Consider the following 23,067-nt stretch of genomic DNA (forward strand, 5'->3'; position numbering starts at 1 on the left):
CTGAAGATTTTTACTGTGTGATGACATGAAATACAGGATTTCTGGCTATGATGTAATAGAGGTAGTATTCTTTAAATTATTAATAATGATAACTATTCTATGATTTATTGTCCTTAGTGTTTATTCAGTTATATATGAATATCAAGACTGACAGCATCTTTTATTAAGTAGCTTAAGTCTTTGTTGACATTTTTAAGTGTTTACTGGCACTATTTTTCCAAATGTTTTGTTTTTTGGAACATGTAAAATTAGTAGTGGGGCTAAACACATACATTGTTTTTCTTCACAGTATGTAAATTTTGACCTTTAGTTGACCTTTCCAGTTTGACCATGCTTTTCAATTCTATCAAACGCATTCCTGGCACTGTAAACAAACTCTCTAAGAAACCACGGTACTAATCACACTGAAACATCTCATGCTTATTCCAACCAATGATGACCCCCAAATTTGTTCAAAATGTTCGATTAACATTAAGGCCTTGTACACTCATATTGAAATATCTATTTATGGCCCTCACTCTTCCATTTTTGTACAAAATGTAATGAGATTTGATGTTTGATTAGTTAGCAATGGGATTCATGACATGTTCGATATTTGTAAAATTGAAAATTTGACCATGCTCTTAAGTGTTCTCAAAATGCCTGTCTGGCTCTGAACACTGCTTCTCCCTCCATGAACATCCTGAAATAGCCAGTCTGAGGGAGCTGAACTTTGTGTGTGTGTGTGTGTGTGTGTGTGTGTGTGTGTGTGTGTGCGTGCGTGCGTGCGTGCGTGCGTGCGTGCGTGCGTGCGTGCGTGCGTGCGTGCGTGCGTGCGTGCGTGCGTGCGTGCGTGCGTGCGTGCGTGCGTGCGTGCTTGCTAACAACTAATGCTGTGCAATTCATATATATATATATATATATATATATATATATGCATTGCACATCATTAGTTGTTAGCATATATATATATGCATTACACAGCATTAGTTGTTAGGCCTCAGTATTTATGCAGAAAATATTTGATTGTCAATGCTGACGGCAACTTAAATTCTTGTCATTTCAAACTGTTGATTACAGATTCAGCCGAGGTAAATACTGAGGCACTTTGTTTTTTTATATTGGAAAGAAAGTGTCATTTTTAAGAATATCTCAGTGATGGATCTGATGTTAAGTACACAAGCATTCAACTTCTGTGCATGTCATTTCATGCGCCCAATTTTGAAATCCAGAGCACAGCCAGCTGGGGGTGCCCTTGCCCATTGCTGTGCCTCACCCAATACCTCCACCACCTGTGATAACCACCGCAGACATGTTGCCTTGGCTTGAAGGCTGCAGGTAGTAGAGCTGTGGAGATTATCTGTTCATGTGTCAGACCCCAGATCCATATTGTCTCTTGACCCAGAACATTACTTGGCAGGACTTGGACATCTCACCTTGTCTGCTTTGTCCACTGGTACCATGCACTTCAAGCCCAATGGTGGGCTTGCCTCCATGAACCCCCATCATATATTGGAGTCAGCGTTCTCCCCACACATGGCCAATGTTTTGATTATTACCTAGACCATCACGTTAGGTGTACACGTCTATTGCAGCCATTGGAAACTGAACTAGGTCCAGACTCCTTCTTAGAGGAAAGGATAGCTTCATTAGTTTACACAGAAACACCAAGTTGATTATTTCAAGGGGAGGAAATACACATTCCTTTGCAGTGTGCTCAGGTATATCTTAAGTAGGAATTCTGAAAACTGTCACAGCAAGGTAAAAGACATGTGTTGTTTTATATCAGTCAAAATGTGCTGACATATTACATGCTGAGCAGGGATGTGCACAATTACTTTGAATATATTTAAGGAATGGGAAAATATGGTTAGTTTTTATAGGATTGCTATATATTGGAATATGCAGGGTGACTTGAGCCATCCATCTCTGCACAGGTGCTCTACAGTCTACTTTGGCCGTGTTTACCTTGTGTTTACATCGTTAAATTGAAAAGTGACGAGAGGCTACCATACTTTCTTGAGTACAGTGCACATTTTTCCCCCCAAAGCATACAGCTGTGTGGAGGGGTGTGTGCATTATCCATGCCGTAATGAGTTTTGATAGTTTTTTTCCTAATTCAAAGACTTTGCTGTGAGCACATAACACTGGAAATACCATGACAACAAATCAGTACTGAAGTACACGATTAATCATTTAATTACACTGTCTGGTTAAAAAAAGTGTTCATTGTATACCTGGACTTTTGTTTTGAACGTATTTCATTAAAAGTCATATTTGTTGCGGTTTGCCTATTATATGTCAACATTATGTTTTCGTCATCGCGACCATGGGAGCCTTGACAGTGACTGGTCAAATTGTTCCATATCAAAAAAATATCTGGCAATAGCGATCAGCTGTACTGAAGTGTGACGCTGATGGTTATTATTAGTTTAGATATATTTAGTAAAGCTGCAACCAAAATAACACGATTGTGGTTCATATTGTTCCTCATAAAATAATAGTTTCAAATACAATTCTTCCAATCGTTATATTATTTGGAAAATATTAACCAGATTGATTGGGAAAAGAACATGTGTACAGCTGATTGCTTTTTCCAGCATCTTTAATGAGAAAATACACATCATAATTTGTAATCTCTGCATATGAAACAGGCAGCACAGGAAATACAATTGAAACAGTAAATCATCATGTCTAGTGATTTTTTTATCTCAATTTCAATTTGTATTGATCAAGATTGTTATCACCTGTTCGTTTACCCAATGGCTGAAGGGATACAATGTAATTTTTTTCTGCGCATAATACTCGAAGAGGGGGATGTACATTATACTTGGTTGCGCACTATACTCAAGAAAATATGGTACCACTTCCCCAATTGAAATGCTGAACGTACCACTCTCATGATTGCCTTCTCCCAGACCCTCCCTGTGTCGATGAGGACTTCTTCAGACTTCTCAAGTCACAGATATGGGTTCAATCAACCGACATGCTATGAGTACCCTGGAATACAAACATAAATTTTTGCTGGGATTCAAGGAGTGACTCTGTCTACCACCAATACAGACAATCAGCCATTATAAAATGCAGAAAGAGTTATACAGCACCCAAATGTGGATGTCTAGCCAATTCATATGGATGCAGAGACAACATCTTTTCTCGGAAGTTTGTACATGGGCAGTATAAGAGCAAACCTGTCACAGCATCTCCATCAATCCCATTACAAGCGACGGGGAGGCCACAGAGGGAACAAACCTGAAGGAAGAGGGAATAGCCACTACTGACCTACCAGAAGTCCATCTAAGGCAAGGACCAGTGGGATATGGGACGTTTTGTGACATGCATGGGAAATTGAAAACATGTTATATCCGACAACTGGATTCTTCATCCATCAATGCATATCTATGAATACATCAATAACTTTGTGTCGGTCAATGACAAGACTATGTTGGCACCTGATTCCAGCTTCACAGGGGAATAATGTGTCCACCAGCGTATCATTCCTTCAGGTTGCTGTGGACTCTTCACTGGTGGATGTCTTTTCTGGGAAGTGTAACGTCCCTACATGACATGATGTACCAGGGTAGACTTCACCTTCTTTCCATTCAATGTGGCTTGAACTCAGTATGGACGTCAACATTCAACTGTTTTTTCCAACACCTGAACACCACCTGTTCGCGATGCTTCCAACTCGGGTTAGGGAACTCATATGGACATTCTAATGATACAAGGTCTATGGCAAGCTCACATAAAAAGACCTTCACATCAATTGCCTCGAGATGAGATGCACTTAACGCATGGAAGAACTTATCCTGATCCTTGATCATTGTAGTCACAGACAACACCACACTGGTTGCATACATCGAGAAACGAGAAAGAGCCAAGTCGAGTTGTTTCTTGAGCAACATGTTTATTTGCCTTGGTAGACTTGATCAATTGCAGGATGAAAGCCTGCCACATCCCCGAAAGCTCAACATCTTGGCGGACAGGTTATCATCTCCATCAATATGTACTTCATTGGATAACATTGGTGTGGGACACATCTTATCTGGACTTGTTCACCACATGCCATCAGCAAGTTTCCAGTGCCTCATCCCCAAACTGTACAATTAAACACGTTGTCCACGGTTTGGACGAACCCTTCAGACTACTCCAACCCAGATCTGACATCATTTTTGGCAGCCTACACACCCTGCACCTTCTCACTTGGAAGTTATCACCCACAGAGGTCATCAGCGTCAGTTGCTCGATCTTGTTTCTCATCAACCATCAAAACAGCAAATGGAACAGATTCTCTCAGTGGCCTAAAGGACAAGGAGTGAAGGTAGGACCTATAGGTGTACCTACTTGGGCAGTTTCCCTTCTTCACCTTCGCCAGGATGGTAAGTGCAGCTACAGCACCATTTAAGGATAACACTTTGCCCTAACATCCATTTCCAGCACAATGGGCTATCCTGAAGGTATTTAAAATCTATGCACGTTCTGAAGTCGAACCGATCGCTTGTTTTGTCTGTGCTTTTGGAAAAGCTGTTTGACCCTTTAGTTTCTGGTACTTTGTTACCAAAGACCAAGATGACAGCATTCCCATTAACAATGACCACCACAGCCACAGTCACTGAATTTGATGGCCTCGACTTCTCCAGATTCACTCATGCAGAAGATTGGTGTTTTATTACCATCAGAACCCTACCAGAGTTTGTGGCAAAGAACGAGCCTACAGTCCTGGGACAGTTAGCACATATACAATACACGATTCCTGCCCTTGACAAAGACTTGAATCCCCAGTGTCAGCATCTCTGCCCTGTGTGGACTGTCCAATTCTACTTAGCAGCAACACAACTGCTTCAAAAATACAGAAAACATCTGTTTATTTCCTTCAAACAGCTTTGGAGGAATGCAAAATTATCAGGGTCTCCCAAATTGCTCATTTTAGAGAAAAAGACAAAAACTGGTTGGAAATAACAGAGTTTGGGGTCAGATTTCTTGCTCTAAGGTATGTAAGGCTGTTAACTATCGAGGGTATTACTAGATGTCATTACCCCTTGAGATTAATCTGGAAATGATGTAATAAAGGTTTTTGTACTTGTAGAAATTAGCAAAAAATAGCCATCATTGTAAATAATTCAAAGAATATTATCACTATTATATCAGGAGTATCTGTTGAAAGTCTGTTGATTTTTATTGTGTGATAATAGCCAAAATATGAGATTTAGGCACTGATGCAATGGAGGTAGTAGTATTTGAATTATTAACAATGATAACTATTTTCTGCTGTTAGTTACTTTGAATGACCATGAATATCATGCAAATGTTACTTTTGACTATTCAGAGCCTATTCCTGCTCCTGATGGAAGTGAAATAGCCTGTGGTAAATTTCTTCACATTTGCATGTACATCTACTAACTGAGTAACACCTGATTTGCTGTGAGGACTTACATGTAATTTATGATGTTAGGAATACCATTTAGATGGCCATGTCTAAATTAATCATTAATATGTCATCTGCATGTCATTAATAGTGTTATATGTCTGCGTTGTTTCAAATAGATGAAAAATGCAATTTGTAAACAGGTATTGTGGTACACATTCCTCATAAATCATACAGTTACAATGAAAGTCATTACATCTGATCCAGAGTGTGTCATGTAGTACAGGTTAGTGGCATCATGGTATGTATTTCAGCATTTCATGAAAATCAGATGAAGTTTTAGTACATGATTTCAGGTATTAAGTGACAAAGGGGGGCACTTACTTAAAACATCCACAAGTTAAATTTGTTTTCAGTGTTCATGTGGTAGTGAACAACCTAAGTTGTCGATAAAACCAAAACTTTCTACGCTGCTGTTTTCTGTTTCCTCTAAAGATATTCTGTTCTATTCTAAAATAACTGTGGACTCTCATGTATATTTTCTGTCTTAAGAGAGGGTCGTATAAAGATTACTCACAGAGTGATCTAGAAGTTGGTCATGGGGTACTTATTAATTGAGGGTGCTTAATACAGCAAATGCAGTACATCAATTTAACACCTGAAGGTGCACTGCTTTGGCCTATAATTGCAGTATTTGTGTATTAATATGTGAACAGTGCATCTGTTTTAATATTTATGAACCATAACATTACAGTGGTCATATTATTCAACATTTATTTAAATATATTTAAATTTCATTTTCAGTAAAATTGTATAGGAATGATTGGTAGATCCCACCCAATCATGGTTACCGACATTTACTCTGACCAGATTAAGGTGTGGGAATATCCCACCCAATCATGGTTACTGACAGTTACACTGACCAGATTAAGGTGTGGGAATATCCCACCCAATCATAGTTACTGACAGTTACACTGACCAGATTAAGGTGTGGGAACTGATTGGTAGATCCCACCAATCATTGTTACTGACAGTTACACTGACCAGATTAAGGTGTGGGAACTGATTGGTAGATCCCACCAATCATTGTTACTGACAGTTACACTGACCAGATTAAGGTGTGGGAACTGATTGGTAGATCCCACCCAATCATTGGTGTTCCAACGTTTCCTGGATCTGCTTCGTGGCCAAGTGATTTGTCTAGAGATGGACAACCAAACGGTGATGACTTACATCTGGAAGCTGGGGGGAACGGTGCCTCCGTCACTTCTCCAAGAGACGTTGCAGTTCCTACTATGGTGCGACTCTCACGATATCAGGGTGCTACCTGTTTATCTCCCGGGGGTGGACAACGTCCGTGCGGACGCTCTATCTCGACCCGGGGATATTTGGGATTATCTCCCTGTTATATTGGTCGTTCCAGGTGGATCTGTTTGCGTCTTGGGTGAATCACCAGACACCAACGTTCTGCTCCCGAGTACCCGACCCGAGGTCGGTGGCACCGGATGCCTTCCAGCTAGATTGGACGGACAGAGTTCTGTGGGCATCCCCCCAGTACCTCTGATTTCCAAGGTCCTATCTCAGCTCAGCTCAGCTCAGCTCAGCTCAGCCTGCACGACTCCTTGTGATCCTTGCACCTCTTTGGACGGCGCAGATTTGTTTTATTACCTTTACAACCGGACCTCCTATCCCGGAATGGGGCACTCCACCCGAATCCCAGGATTCAGTGGGTGGAATCGCCTCCAGAAGAGCGGTATTCCTGCACGAGTTGCAGACACAATACTGGCTTCACGGAGGGATTTGACAAATGTTCAGTACGAGGATAGATGGGCCAGCTATGCATGCTGGTGTGTCGATAGAGGGATTGCAGATCCCTTTTCTGCAGATCTCGTAGCCGTGCTTGAGTTCCTGCAGTCGCGACTAGATGACGGCCTGGCCGCATCGACAGTCCGGGGGTACTTTACAGCTATCGCAGCTTTTCATGTCCCTGTCGACGGGGCACTTCTGGGTGCACACCCATTAGTGCAGCACTTTTTAGCAGTTGTGGACAGAATCCGACCACCTGTCCGGCAGATCAACCCCCCTTGGGACAATCGTTCTTAATTGGCTGTCTGGTCTTTCCTTTCGGGATCTGTTGTCTCTCTCTCTTCTGCTGTTGAGCATTCCTTGTGGCGGTAACGTCCGGCAGACGGGTAGGCGACATTCATGCAATGTCAGCCGATCCCGAACTAATTGTCTTCCACCGGGACAGGGTCAGTATTTGGCTGCCGGACTCTTACTGTCCTAAGGTCGCACATGCCTTCCACGTGACGGCTCCTATTGAGCTACCTGCTCTTTCACAGCCTTCCTCGTCGTGGACCACTGCAAGACATGCTCATGTCTTGGATGTCCACAGGACCCTCAAGGCCTATATCAGCAGAACTATGGGTATCCGTAAGGATAACCAACTATTTTGCTGTTATGGTGGTAGGAAAGCTGGCTCACCTGCGAGCAAACAAACGATCTCGAGGTGGACAGTGTCAACTATTTGTACTGCATACACACTTCAAGGCAGGGACCCCCCTACCAGGTTGAAGGCTCATTCGGTTAGAACAGTGGCTAAGTCACAAGCGTACGCCGCAGCTCTGCCCATGGAGGAGATCTGCTCCGCGGCTATTTGGAGCCAGCCGAGCACAGTCATCAAACATTACCAACTCGACAAACACTCAAGCGTGCTCGGTTTGGTCAGTCAGTTCTCCGAACTGGGCAAAGTTCTACATCTCTAGCCGATTGAGCCTTCGAGATTTTAGACCTTCCTCCGATTAGACTGCTCAGTAATAGTCCGGATTTTATCTTCTGCGGTCGATAAATATCAGTCCTTACTACTCGATAATACACGTATTTGCACACGCACTCCTTCGATCCTCGGGGACCCTCTGGCCTAGCTCAGCACGGGTTATAGTCTCTCGTGATCTACACCCCTAAATCACTTGTTCAAAAAAGTGGGAAGGGGTGGGGAGGTTTCGAGTTCTCAACTTATGACAAGCCGCAAAAACAGGCTTTTATCATAATATATGGTGGACCACGCCCTGTCTCTAGCCCCCGCCTTTCGACGGTGGTGCCTCACAATAAGGTTGGTTCCATTTATTGAACTCTATATTTTATTCTGTTGAATAATTAGATACGATGTATTTATTTACGCCTGTTGCTGACGGATGCCACTTCCTATATTATCTTTAGGAGTCTATCTTGATGCAATAGGTGCCTCAAGGAGGATTTAGTCTGCAAGAGAATTTTACAAACCTGTAGAGGTTATGAATTCTCTGATGAAATCCTCCTTGGGGCACGGCCACCCACCTCCCCACATCCCATCAGCATTAGACATATGGAAAGTGATTCGGGTGAGAGTTGCTCCCCCTGGCGTGACGCGCAGTGGAGGGTGAGGCCCCATAAGGGTGGTCATATATCATACAAAAAGGAAGTTGTTTGTGAGGTAAAATTTTTTATTAAGGAAAATGGTTACAACTATGTCATGTAGATTTTCTTGAGCAAGGAAAATGCAATAGGTGCCCCAAGGAGGATTTCATCAGAGAATTCATAACCTCTACAGGTTTGTAAAAATTTAATTAAACATCTTGAGGATTTCTTTTACAAACTGTGCTTGTTTTCTTTGTTCTAATAAACTTTCAGTATTTAGTAGCATATCAAGTGTTATCGTACTAGGTCTTGTAAAGTACTTCTTTTGAATATATTGCTTATGCAAGTTATGCAGAAAAGGACATATTAGTAGATAGTGATATTCGTCAGCTAAGTCATTTTTATTACAGTGACTACAAATTCTGTCTTCTCATAGTATATTTTCCCATCACCCCTTTTCTATTGGTAATCTATGGTTTGTGGCTCTTATCGGGATACTGAATGTTAAGGGTAGCGACAGCAGATGATTTTATAACTGGATTTTATGTTTAAATATTCGGTAAAATACTGCCTTGGGAGAGTTGTTTATCCAACTTGTCCAAGTCTGGCTAAACTGATCAAAGATACATTGTTTAATAACACATTTTAATACGTTTATATTTGGCATGAAATGTTGGGTCCATAAAAAACTAAGGCCTAATCCATCAAATAGTCCTTTGACATATTCGGGCCAGCTGTATTTATGGTTACCAGATTCTGCAAATAATATATTATACATAACAGTACACAATTTCGTTGGTTTATTATAAATTATCTTAGACCAGTATGTCAACATTCTTTGTTTAATTAAATCCGTAATAGGGGTTCTTCCAAGCTCTCCATATAAAGAATAGTGGGGTATGCTTTTTTCACCCTTAGTATAATATTTTAAGAAGTCTGTGTGAACCTTTTCTATCATATCTAGTTTACCAAATCCCCAAATTTCGGAACCATATGTTAATGTAGGCATGAGTGTTTGATCAAATAATAATAGCTGGCAGTCAAGGTTACGTATTCTAATATATAGTAAATGCACAGCTGTTCTAGCTTGAGCCACTAACGACATTTTGGCTGCTAGGAAGTTGCCAGTTCATTTAAGAACCAGACCTAAGTACTTATAGTGATCTACTACTTCAACAACATTATCGCCTATCCTAAATACATTATTGTCCTTTCTTGATCCAAATACAACCACCTTAGTTTTATCAATATTAATATTCAACTTCCACTGTTTACAATATTCATAAAAAAACATTCATGTTATTTTGAAGGTCATAGGCATTATCTGCAAGAATAATAGTATCATCTGCATATAGCAAAACAATAATATCTTTACAGATTCTATCTACTTCATCTTCCGATATAACATCAATACCTTTACATATTTTCTGTTGTAGATATTCTTCAAGGACATTTAAATACAGGGCAAAAAGAATTTGCGATAGATTTTCTCCCTGTCTAACTCCTATATCACTAGAGAAAAATGATGAATTTTCACCATTAGCAACAATACATGACTTTATGCCTTGATACATGTTAAATATAAACTGGAAGCATTTACCTTGTACATTTGTTTTTATTAATTTTTGCCAGAGTCCAAAGCGCCAAACGTTACCGAAGGCCTTATAGAAATCTCTAAATAGACAATATACTTTCTTTTTGTGTGCCCTAAGCTATTCAATGAGGGAGTGCGATACAAACATGTTATCAACAGTAGAGTATCCGTATCGAAATCCTCCTTGTGATTCTGATAAAAAATTATTATTTTCTAGATAATTATTAATTCTTTCACTTAAAATAGAGGTAAACAATTTACCGATGCAGCTTAAAAGAGTAATGGGTCGGTAAGAGTCTGGATCTTTACGATCACCTTTTTTATAAATAGGTTTGATCAATTCGAGGAGCCATTATTCTGGTACTAGGCCTGTATCAAATATAATATTAAATAATTTATGATACACTTGGATAAACAAATCAATAGTATATTTCAAATATTCATTTAGGATTTCATCTCTTTCCGGCGATTTATTTGTCTTAAGATTCGAAACTGCCTTTGGAATTTCTGCTATTGTTATTTCCCGGTTAAGGATATGGTCATCGTTTCCGTCAACTTGCAGTTCTATATCAGAGTCCATTTCTGGAGATGTATTAATGTTTTTAAAAAACGTAAAGAAGAGTCAAGATCAATTTCCTCTGGTTTCGTTTTTTTCTTAAATTTATTCAGTAACTTCCAATAATCTTTAGTGGACTTTGTACGCATATTTTGCATCGTTTTCTGCATATTAAAACAGTACTGTTTGATATACTTATTCATAAACTTCTTATATTCTTTGCTGGCCATCAGTAAAGATTTCCTATTTTGCTCCAACTTCTGTCTACCATGCATTCATCTTGCCAAATGATAATTCTTTCGAGCCGTTTTACAAATTCTTCCAAACCCCAGTTTTAGGTTTATGATTAGGCCCGTTAACATTATCTGATATTTGTAATGATGATAAACGGAACACTTCTGCTAGTCTTACCACAATATTGATGATGAACGTTTTATCATAATCTTATCTCTGGTTCATCTCGTATAAAATAGTGTCAACTTGGGTTACATCAATATTATTTATAAAATCTATTTTCTTCTCAGGATTCCATTTTCTTTTACTAGGCTTCCTACAGGGCATATCTTCAGTGACAGCAATGTTAAAATATATAGAGAGACCACAGTGTACATCTGAATATGAATTACAAAAGTCCATCACTTCAAAGTCAATAGCAACATTAAACACATCCTTTGAACACATGAAATAATCCACTGTGCTAGCGTTTTTACAGGTAATGTTTCCAGTATGCTTATCTTGTCCAAATCTTCCATTGCATATTAACATATTAAAACTTTTACATAATTCAATTAATTTGTAACCCAAATTATTTCTGTGTTTATCTTTATGAACCTGTTTAGGGCTTATGCTTCCAGTTGTGAAAACATCTAGTACACTAAGATCTCTCTCATATACACCATCAAGACCAAAATATTCGCCGAGGAAGTCATCAACTTCAACATAGTCAACAAGTTCGGCTGTTCGAGCATTAAAGTCACCTGTTAAAGTTATCAGTTCCAAACATGATCGTTGCTAGACAACTTCTCTTGTCAATTCAGCCCACATATCCTCTTGTGCGAATGGGGAGTTCTCGAGTGGTAGGTAGACACAGCCAAGAATTAAGTCACTGTTTGTTTTCATAAGTTCTTTTGATACACTACACCAAAATACATATTCGCAGGTGGCAGGTTACTGACAGTTACACTGACCATATTAACAAAAGCTACAATGATCATACAGTTTGACCCTCGGATTTATACTACAATGAACTCACACAAAGTGACTGTCAATTCTTAAATATACTTCTTTTCTTAGAGCCATTGAGTACCCTCTTGAGATATCATGTTCAGCTGGTCTTTGTTCAGCCCCTTTGGTTTTCCCCAAAAGTACTTTGCTGTTGTTTGGATTTAGCTTCTATTTGCTGTATCTGATGTTTGGGTTTGCTATCCAGATCCTACTCTTGAATATAATCATTACTAATATAAACATTAGTAATTTAATAAGTGGTTACTGTAGCTGGTTGAAACTATATGTATCAAGTCACCTATAGGTCATTTTCAAAGTCAATGGAATTTGCTCATTTCATTTTACTTTGATATTGTTGGATATTTTCCCACTTCGTGAAATTATTGTACCATTTCATAAGAAGGAAAGGGAAAACTGTTCCTGATAATTAAAGGGGTATCATACTTCTCTCTTGTCTTGGTAAATTGTTTACCAGTGTTCTTGAAAACAAGAGTTAAATTATGGTCGACAAAGATGGTGTTATCATTGTGGAACAGGCAGGGTATAGAGATAGTTACAGCACTGTTTATTGTATTCTCATGTTATATAGTGTTATAAACATTATATCACATAGATGTGCCAAGTTGTATACAGCATTTTTTTATTTTCATCAAGCATTTGATTACATTGATAGACCGAAGAGACTCTGTGGTATTAACTGTACACACTGGAGTCGGGGTCATTTCTACTAATGGAACAAATTTGTCACCATTTTTTTTTCTTTTTTCATTATTGATATTGTTGAAGATCTCTCATCCTTCACAGGACTTGAGTGTTGTTGGTTTGCATTTTTGATTACTATTGTTATTATTGTTACATTGTTCTGCTCAGTGAGAGTGTTGAAGGCTTACAAGAGTGTCTCGATTTTATTCTCAGATTATTGCTGAAAATAGGGCTTAACAGTAAGTGTAGACAAAACTAAATTGATTATTTTTAGGAAAGTTCATAGATTAGCACAGACAACTGGTTTTACAACGGCAATGCAATTGATGTTAATTTTAGGTATCTGGGAGTTATATTTTCAACATGAGGTAGTTTTTCTGAATACCAAAAGACCCAAGGATAACAAGGAAAAAAGGCTTTATTCTCATAATGCAAAGTGAAACAGTTAAGCCCTGGAATGGTGTTGATACCCAGTGCCAGGTATTTCAGTATTCCAGTGTATAATACCATAGTTGACGTAATAAGCGCCCAGTGCGCTCTCAAAATTAGAAATAGGGGCTCTTATTAGAATTTTTATTTTGGTGAAAAAAAGCAGAGTTGAAAGATAAATTTTATGGTTTATGCTGACAGCCAGAAATGTTTATGTACGACAGATATATTTTTCCAGAATTTAATTGCCCATACCTAAGGGTGCATATAACACAGAAGTGGGTGTTATATGTGAAGAAATAAGTCCTTATGTACATTGATCAGTCGAGAGGGGTACTAATTGGGATTTTTCACTAGCCAATATATTAGCAAATAAATCCATGGGCGCTTATTAGAGCGTGGCGCTAATGACTTTGAATGCGGTAGTTGTGATTCCATTTGGCTGGAGGATGTCTGTCGTCCGTGTAAATGGGTCTGGCAGTCAGACAGTGTTTATCAAAATGTTGTAAAACGATTGGATCAAGGATGTGACACCTGTACCTGTCACCTGTCAGATTCCCCTGCACTGTGACCAAGTCCAGTCATTGGACAGGCAACCCCATGTCATGTCACCACCAACGTATCGTTGGATGAATGTTACTGGGCGTGTATGCCATGTTTCTTTGCTGCCAGACCGGAATATGCCCATCTGTGACTCGCAACAGGAAACTGCTCATCCTACTCTGTCCTCAGGCTCCAGAATACCTGTGCTCTTGGGTTAAAAGCGTCGTTAAACCTCACTCACTCACTCACTCACTCAAGTTCCAGACCCGTGAAGATCCGGGGTAGAATAGGTCTTCAGCAACCCATGCTTACCATAAAACTATGCTTGTCGTAAGAGGCAGCTAAAAGAATCAGGTGATCAGGCTCTCTGACTTTGTCATCAATACCAATTGTGTGTATCTATGATCATGATATTATTCACTTGATTGTCTGGTCCAGACACGATTATTTACAGACCGATGTAATAAAGCTTGAATACTGCTGAGTGCAGCGTTAAACAACAAACCAACCAACCAACCAACTATGTCCCACCATGCACCATGCCAAATGATCCCTGCGATGATAATCTGCCAGCATTGTACACTGGATCACCCTCCTTAACCTCACCTGCTGATTTCAGTCATGATCAGGAGACAAATGTTTGACATATCATTGATCAAGTGAGCTCAGACGTTCATTTTTTTGCTACACACCCCTGTCGTCTTTCTCGGTTGTTGCAACCCTTACAATACTCAGCCAACATGTTCTGTTGATTGTCATGTTACACCTAGTCCTTCCTTTCTCTTAGTAAGAAATGAGATTTATTTTCTGCAGAGTTCAAATCACAAAAATTCACAAATTCTGTGTTCTCTTAAGATTGCCATATAAGTTTGTGTAAGTTCCGCGGGGCGTTCAATAAAATTTGCAACTTCAATATAAGACCAAGTTGCAGAAGAAATTTTTCACTTTTATATTTCAATATAATCTCCATTCACCTCAATACACTTATTCCATTTGTCCTTCAAGCTTTTAATACCACTTTTATAGAAAACCGCAGATTGGCCCTCTAGCCACACCTCTGTGGCGGTTTCTGGGTCCCAGTGGTGGATCCATGTTTCATCACCTGTCACTAGGCGAGAAAGAAATACGGCTTCATCCGCAGTATAGAGATCCAGGAGGTTGCGACAACTTTCAGTTCTCTGATGGCGATCTTGAGCTCTGAGGTTTCAAGGTACCCATCTTGCAGATACCTTTGACATACCAAGATGCTCATGAATAATTGTTCAGCAGTTCCAACTGATATTTGGAATTCCCTTGAAAGTTCAGATACTTTCACTCGTCAGTCAGACAAAATTCTTCTTTCTATAGCAGCAATGGTCTCCGGTTGGGTGGCATCTGAAGGTCTGCCTGACCTTGGGTCATCGTCTATGGACTCCTAACTGTGGAATAGTCAGGAGCATCCTTACCCGTGCATCACTGTACACATGCCATCATGGATTTCTTTTGCTTTGCATCCCTCCTTGGTAAGGAACTTTATTACAACTTTAATCCATGATTGTGACCACCCTTAGGTGAATGAAGCCATCACATCTAACTTATTGTTGTGTCTGGAACTTGTTTTGACATGTGTCAACCTGATGTTATGACTAGTGTCACACCTGCCACAAGTTAACATTGTTTGTGTAAACACAAATGCCCAAGTTGCAAAATTTATTGAATGCCCCTCGTACATGTGAATCTTCAAGTGCTGTACGAAGTGCTATAGTATTCCATTGAATAAAAATTGCATTCTATATGAACTGTTTTTAATGAGGGAAAAACTTGATAATTTATTGTGTGATGATAGTGAACAATGCCGTTTTAAATGTACATATCTTCCAAGTCTGAGTATAAGCATCAGTGAAATTATCCAGTATACCTGTATTCTGTTCTGTCCATATATTACCATTACCACTTAAATAAAGCTGATGTTTAAAAGATGATGCCAACTTACTCTACTCTTGTTGATTATTCAGTAACAGCATATTACAACATGTCTCTGGATCTTGGTACAGGCATTTTTACTAATTTGATCTAGTATTTTATTGTCTTTTCTTTGCAAATATAGTTAATGGGTTTCGTCCCCTTTCTCCGTAAACCATTACATTGGATGTACTAGGTACATGTCCTCTCTTTTACATTTCTAAACCTCCAGTACATATGACAAGATTGGACATAATTTTGTATAAAAAATCTTGAAGAATGTACTATCGGGTTTATTACCAAGAAGTTTCATATTTTGAAGAATAACAGTTCAGATCTTTGTAGCTTTGTTTGAATGCATCTCCCATGATAATCTGTTTGTAAAATAAACACCAAGGTACTTTTAGACTGATACAACATCTAATGAATGCCCTTGATAAACCATTTCCCTCTTTTAGCTAATGTACCACCATATTTAGCGACAATAACTTTTGTCTTATTCATGTTTATAGACAAATTCCATTGTTTACAATAACATTCCAACTGATTAATTAGCTTTTGTAGTCCAGTTATTTTTTTTTAAAACATTACTAGTCAAGTCCCATTTATCCGACATGGTTGGTTGCATATGATTATGTCGGATTAACGTGTATGTCAGATAAACGAAATTAAGCAGTATCAACGTTCGTGAACAAATCGGACAACTACACGATAGATAACGATACAAACACGTAATGAAAAAATAAATATGAAATATTCAAATGTATATCTATGACCAGGGTACTTTGGAGAAAGGCTTTGGTTTAAACTTAAAATGGTGTTTCTGAAATTCTACCAAGATCTAGGTAAATATGTAAAGAGGTAAATGGAGACGAGCAGGTTGATTGTTCTTGGAAAAGCCATCGACCTGTGAGACATACCATTGATTGCTTCTGTGTCTCTCTATGGTAGAAATATTTATTCATGTGTTAAAAGAAAAGTAGCAAGATTGGGTCTAACTGCAAGAGATAGCAAATGAAAGATGTCAGTTTGACGTGACCAAGTACTGTAGAAACACACAGGTCTGTTGGGAGTTTTCTGGGACTTACTAAACTAGTGTGGTATTCCTTTTTCATCATGGGTCCATGTGACCGATGAACTTGGGTAGTACACAGATTTGTTTTAGACAAGAAGAGTTTTATAGCACAAACTCAGTCCACCGTTTGAGGGAATGGAAATTAGCTATAATTGAGATAAGTGTTATGACTCACTTCGCATGACGTTAAACATAATTTCTGTGGTAGGAGCTGAAATTACCATCGATAGTATTTAATGAGTTGTCCGAGAGTATTGTGGGGATTCAGAGACTCATGTCTAACCAGAGAGGTTCTTGGTATATTAGATGTCTGGATCAGAAATGTGTTAGGGTTAAGAGATGTTAAGAAGGTATATCAGACTCTTCTACATTATCCCTAGATATACATGGTTCATAAATAGGTAAGGCAACCGAAACACCCCTGAGGACCTCTTGTGTGATATTCAAGAATTCCATCTCCAATAAACGGACTTTGAGAAACCAAACTGACTTGTACTTTGAGAGAGCTATGTCATCCCCAGGTCCAAGGAATTGTTGATAAGAACAGTTGCCGAGGGGAAAAGGGTATCACATAAACCCCACACTTACGGTAACATATCATCTGCAAACAAAAGAAGAAATAACTTTGTAGTTTCCAGGTGAAGTTAGATGCCATTAGAACACGCTGTTGCTAAATTTGTTGAGCTATTCATTGATGAAAAGGAGAACAAAATTAGGCTTTAAACACATCAATGTCACCTTTTGAGATAATTGTGAAATATAAAAACTGGTGACTTCCATTCCAGACTATGCTTTTTAAAGTATTTAGAATCAGTCATACGGCATGTAACATTAGTTTTATGTTAAGCTTTGGAGGTTGCATGATTAGAAAACATATTCCTCTAACAATGTAACTAGTGGTGTAACGATACATCAAACTATCAATTGCGATTGCTTGTCTCACGATAGTACACTATCGATTGCAACTTGAAACAATCGATACTATTGGCGATAGTTTGTCTAACTATCGATAGTTTCGATAGTTAATTTGTTTGGTACATTTACTTTCTTAAAAAACATAGAAACAACTCCTATGATCATCTAACCTCTGTCATGCTTTCCTTTGGATTGCACTACTTTGTCTGCTTGATTTAGAATTACGTCCCTTAGCTACTTGTCGCTAGGTAACATTGACAAGATGGCAGATGCCACATGTCAGTTTTTGTCAACTTTGTTTCCTAACTGATATGTTGAATCGCATTTAGTCATTCAGTGAATGCCAATGTGACAATTAGTTTGACAGTTTGTATAGTCAAATACTAGTCATTCAATCACATTCATTCACATTGGTCCTAAAACACTGCAGTAACCTAAGACTTTACAAGTTACATGAAGTGAAATTTCGTATTAAAATGTTTTTGAGAGGTCAATTTGAACTTGTTTTCTTCTCATTTCTTGTTTTTCTTTACAAATAGTATCAGAAAGTTATAATTATTTTGATGGTTTCAGTCAAAATGGTGAAATATATGCTGCTAAAACCTGCTATAATTGCAAGTGAAAACTATCGCAATAGTAGGGCCACAATCGCAATAGTATCGCAATAGTTGTTTTAACTATTGCAATAGTATCGCAATAGTCAAAAGTGCCTCAATAGTCACCCCTAAATGTAACATAACAATATGAATATTTCATTTTTTTTGGTATCGTTATCTATCGTGTAATTGTCCGATGTTGATGCTACTTTATTTTGTTTATCTGACATTCTCATTAATCCCACATAATCATATGCAACCATCCATGTAGGATTAATGGGACTAGATTGTACCTGTATCATACATCCTCTTTATTAAGGCCTTCCTTCCACATTAAGCTGACACACCTTGATATGACTGGAATACTGTTAAAAGTAGCAATACACTCACTAACTCACTTATTTTAATATGGTGCAAAGGTTATTGACGAAGGATATCTACAATGGATTTATTTCACAAGATTGTTGTAAATTCTATTGGCATGTGCAATGACACAGTCAATGTCATGATATAGAGAAATGTTGCTAAAATGTTTGTGGATACACTTTCTCAAAAGGATATTAATGCATTTATCATAAGGCTCAGTGTATACATGCTATAAAATGTGGAATTGCCTAGGAAAGGTTTGGTCCAAATATGTCCAAAGGTCCAGGTCACCATTCAGGTTTGTGTAAAACATGTCAATACCGGTAGTTTCTCAGGCCTGGTTACTTCTAGAGGCATGGAACTTTAGGTTAACTATATATACATAGTTAGGATATGTATCTTTACAAAGTCTGCCATATGAAATATTGGTAGCATGTCTTTAATTTCTGGTCCATGTCATTAACAATGAGCACCAGAGTTCCCAGTCAGAAGTGACACATGCACATACCCACAGTTGAGCACAAGTACAAAAGGATTTCTAATTTGAGGGTCTTTGATCCATCTGCGTTTTGTTGTGTATATAATTTGTGCGACTTAATCTGTCTGTAACAGCCCCTACCACTCTGGCTGGCCTTGACATGCAGGTCCAACAAGGTAGTTGTGGACGATTGGTTTTGCTGTGTGTTTGAGATTAGTTAAGCATGCACACAGCTTGATCATGTGGCCTAGTTTGCATGGTTATGGAGTATAAAGTTCAAGTGAACGTAAGTCATGGCCTGTCATCCGTTCGTTCTTCCATCGATCTGCTGTATGCTATTAATTGTGTTAAATTTCCTATCAAATAGGTGACTATGAAGCTGAAGTTGGCATGAATAACCCCAGACATTCCCACAAAATTCTGATCTAATTAAAAAATGGTCACCTTTTTGAAATGGATATATGTGCTCACTTTTTTAAGCATGTATCTTTGTGAAAGTATATATACACAAGGTTAAGACCAACACCTTAAATTTGATTTTTAGCTCACCTTACTGACTGTAGAGTGAGCTTATGTCATGGCGCTTTGTCGTCTTTAAAATTTTCCAATGGTTTTACATTACATACTCCTCTGAAACCACAGAGCTAAAAGTCAAGTCATTCTCTGGTCAGTCATTAACTTTGTGGAAACTACAAGGTCGATGAAGCTTTAAACTTTTGTATGAATGGTCCCAGCTATGTTGTCTTTGAACATTGCTCACAGTATTCCGATCCTGTTTTCAGCATGGTACCTTCACTTGTGTGATGGTTAAAGTTGTATTTACTGAGAACGGTTACCAAGTTTTTGAGGTGAAAAATACAACACAGACCAAGACTGACCTTAAATTCTAAAAACACCACTACGCAAAGGCAGAGAAGAGAAAGAAAGAATCCACAAAAATAAAAGCATGAAAAAAATGGTAACACAAAATATTGGTATCAAACCAGCTATGTACGTTTAGCAGCATTTTCTATATATGTGAAACAAATGAATGTAAAAAATAGGTATGTGATACCTGAACAAATACAAATATGGTAGAACTGAATTAGAATAGGAAAAACAATGGGTGAAAAACATGTGAAAGACTTGGCTCAACAGCTAGACTGCAGCTGCATCCCAACCCAGCATTATAGGAAACAGCATTATACAGATATTCATTGCAGGTGATCAAAACATAATGTAATTAACTCATGTGTTTGTATTAATTAATTATGAGGGTCTGTGAAGTGTCACTCCATTTGTATGGTTGGTTATCAATCTTTCTCGTGGTCTGATTGCGCTAGGTATTTCTGTTACATGGTGTATTACCTTGCTTGCCATCCTTAGCTGCATGGTTTCTTGAGACACAATGACGTGTGAGGACCTGGATACAGATATGATCTGTTCCATGTCCCCAAGGGTGTTCTTATGTTCCTTGTTTTTGTTGGTGCATGTTCTTGTCTCAAAGGGGCCACAATAAAGGGTCCAAAAGTCTCCTTGCCCTGATGTGTTCAAATTAATAATTTTGGAACATGATTCCACAATTTTAAACAGAAGTGCAAGGGGCACAGATTTGTTCTGCATAAGTCAACAGTATAGGGATCGTGCAATAGTTGTCTGCAGGATGGAATATCCATCTGAGAAGTTCCAACAAGCCTTCGGAAATGCCCACCTGTAATTCAGTACCGTTGAGATAAGCCTGCCACTGTGCTTGCCCTCATCAAGGACAGTTGTTCATGTGACAACGTACAGCACCATATGTTGTCTATTGTAATATAACTGCTTTTTGCTTTTGTTGGAACTTGATTGTAATTGCCACCACTGATCTTTCTAATGACAACAACAAAGAGTTTATTGAAAATAGAGACTTTTTCCACAGACTTCTTTCAAATGTCTTTCGAAAATTCTTTTGGCACATGATGAAAAGATCAAAGGTTAAGGTCACAAGATATAGTGTTATAATTCCTACAAATACCATACTCCTATTATTACACCGTAGCCATAAATTCTGTATTTTGTCTAACATACCATGAAATCTTCATATTTTCAACTGACGTCATAGTCACTATCAACTATCCATAATCAGTTCTGTAGAAAATAGTGTCTTGCTTTCAGAAGCAGTCATGCATTTGCAAAGCAAGAAAAGTTCACTTCTTTCCTGTGTGTGCAACACACATATACGTAGGTGTCTCAGGACAGTTATTTTGGGCTTCTTCACACTTTAAAATCTAAATTGCTTTTGCTATATGTCAGTAGTGATGAGGCCCATGGCTTACCAGGCCCAATCCAGGATGAAGGAACAATGATCAATCTTCTTTACATGCCTCAGCTCCAGATATCGGACAGATTGTGACTATAGTACTGAATTGATGATGGTGGATTCACAATCATCACCTCCAGTGGTGGATTACGAGCCAGGCCTAAGACCTGATACAGGAACTCAATGATCTTGTGCCTCATTTGAAGCCTACTGGACAAGAAGAGGTTGCATCTCTACTGATGGAATACTCTTGTTGCCATAGACGGCATCTTCCGTTAGTAAGCATACAACTCTTCCTTGCTCTGGTTCGGCACTGATTACACAGGCCAACAAGGTATTGGCCAAGCTGCGTAGTGACAAGGCAATACCTCCACATTCGATGAAGAGGGAAACTTATTGAACATATGATATGACTCTACCGCACCCACCTTCCATCGATGAGTTTTACAAGTTGTTTTGAGCTCCAAATCTCAACATTTCTATTCCATTGATGAAGATCAGGGAGATGTATGGCACTAACCAGCCAGCAATGAACATCGTGAATTACATAAATTGGTTCGTGACATGCGTCACATAATTCCGCCTTTGAAGGATTCATATGATGTTCAACTACGTACTGACCAGATTGGCTTGATACACAGTCATTAGACAGAATAGTCAAGATGCAAGAAGAGTTACTGTTATGAGTCTTAGTTATTGTTATCATGACAACGCACAGCTTGCAACATAGCTATCTCTCCTTGCAAGTTCACATGAGAGCTGTTTCAGAACAGACCAGACGGACCGTAGTGAGCCTTATTTAATGGCAAGCTTCCCAAGAGTCATCTCCAAGATGTGATTCCACCATTCAACCATTCCTTTAGCTGCCAGTGCCCGTACCTTAAATCAGTCATCCGAATTCAACTAGAAGGGCCCTGTGTCAGGATTCTTGAAAGGAAACATTTGTGGCATGTAGCAAGGACAAGCACAAATTAAGTGGGAGCAAAATGGACAAGTTGTCACCATCTTGAAACCACTTGGAAGCTGGTGTGGCCTGTCCCACAGAGGGGTGAAACTGGCAGGAAGTGGACAACACGATTACTGGCAACCAGGCTTCTCCCAAATGTTGGAGAAAACCCTATCGACTAACTGTTTAATTGGCCATGAAAGAAATATAGAAAGTGGTCAAATGTAACAAATGTTATATTTAGTTTAAAACTTTCTCAGTTGAGTCTATAAGTACTATAATCTGTACTTTACTAAGAAAGTGTTATCCCAAATATAACATTTGTTACATGTTTAATTGGCATTCTAGAAATGTGTAAGTTAATAAGAAAACACACAACTTTATTGATAACAACTTCTAATTTCGTGCATTTAGCCACCATTCGATGTAGAGTCTTAAACCGTTAAGAAGCTGGAGTGACTACAGCCAAATAATGACAGGTTTATATGTATACTTATGTTGTAATAAGCAGCAGATTAACATTAACAACATCATCTGCAGCATGTCTTCACCAACCCCAATCAATATCCTACAACGCTAGTCAAGAGGGCCATCTCCAATATACTTCAGCCCCAACCCAAACCGACTAGAATTCTCCACCATCAGAATCACCCTACCCTACATTGGCAAGACTCACATCTAATC

At 38.7% G+C, this 23,067-nt stretch overlaps 1 protein-coding gene across 5 annotated transcripts in view; it reads left to right on the forward strand.

Moving 5' to 3' along the window:
- LOC139477662 (vinculin-like) overlaps positions 1 to 23,067 on the forward strand; it is a 191,608-nt gene that overhangs the window by 162,395 nt on the left and 6,146 nt on the right. For 4 of the 5 annotated variants that reach the window (XM_071260038.1, XM_071260041.1, XM_071260040.1 and 1 more), the window contains one exon: positions 5,306 to 5,344. The exons of the other annotated variant lie outside the window; for it this stretch is intronic. In XM_071260038.1, the coding sequence (XP_071116139.1) occupies positions 5,306 to 5,344 (39 nt within the window). The remainder of the gene's footprint in view (positions 1 to 5,305; positions 5,345 to 23,067) is intronic. 5 annotated transcript variants of the gene reach the window in all.

Source organism: Haliotis cracherodii, unplaced genomic scaffold (assembly GCF_022045235.1).
Source record: "Haliotis cracherodii isolate W230 unplaced genomic scaffold, xgHalCrac1.p SCAF_34, whole genome shotgun sequence".
Taxonomy (NCBI): domain Eukaryota; kingdom Metazoa; phylum Mollusca; class Gastropoda; order Lepetellida; family Haliotidae; genus Haliotis; species Haliotis cracherodii.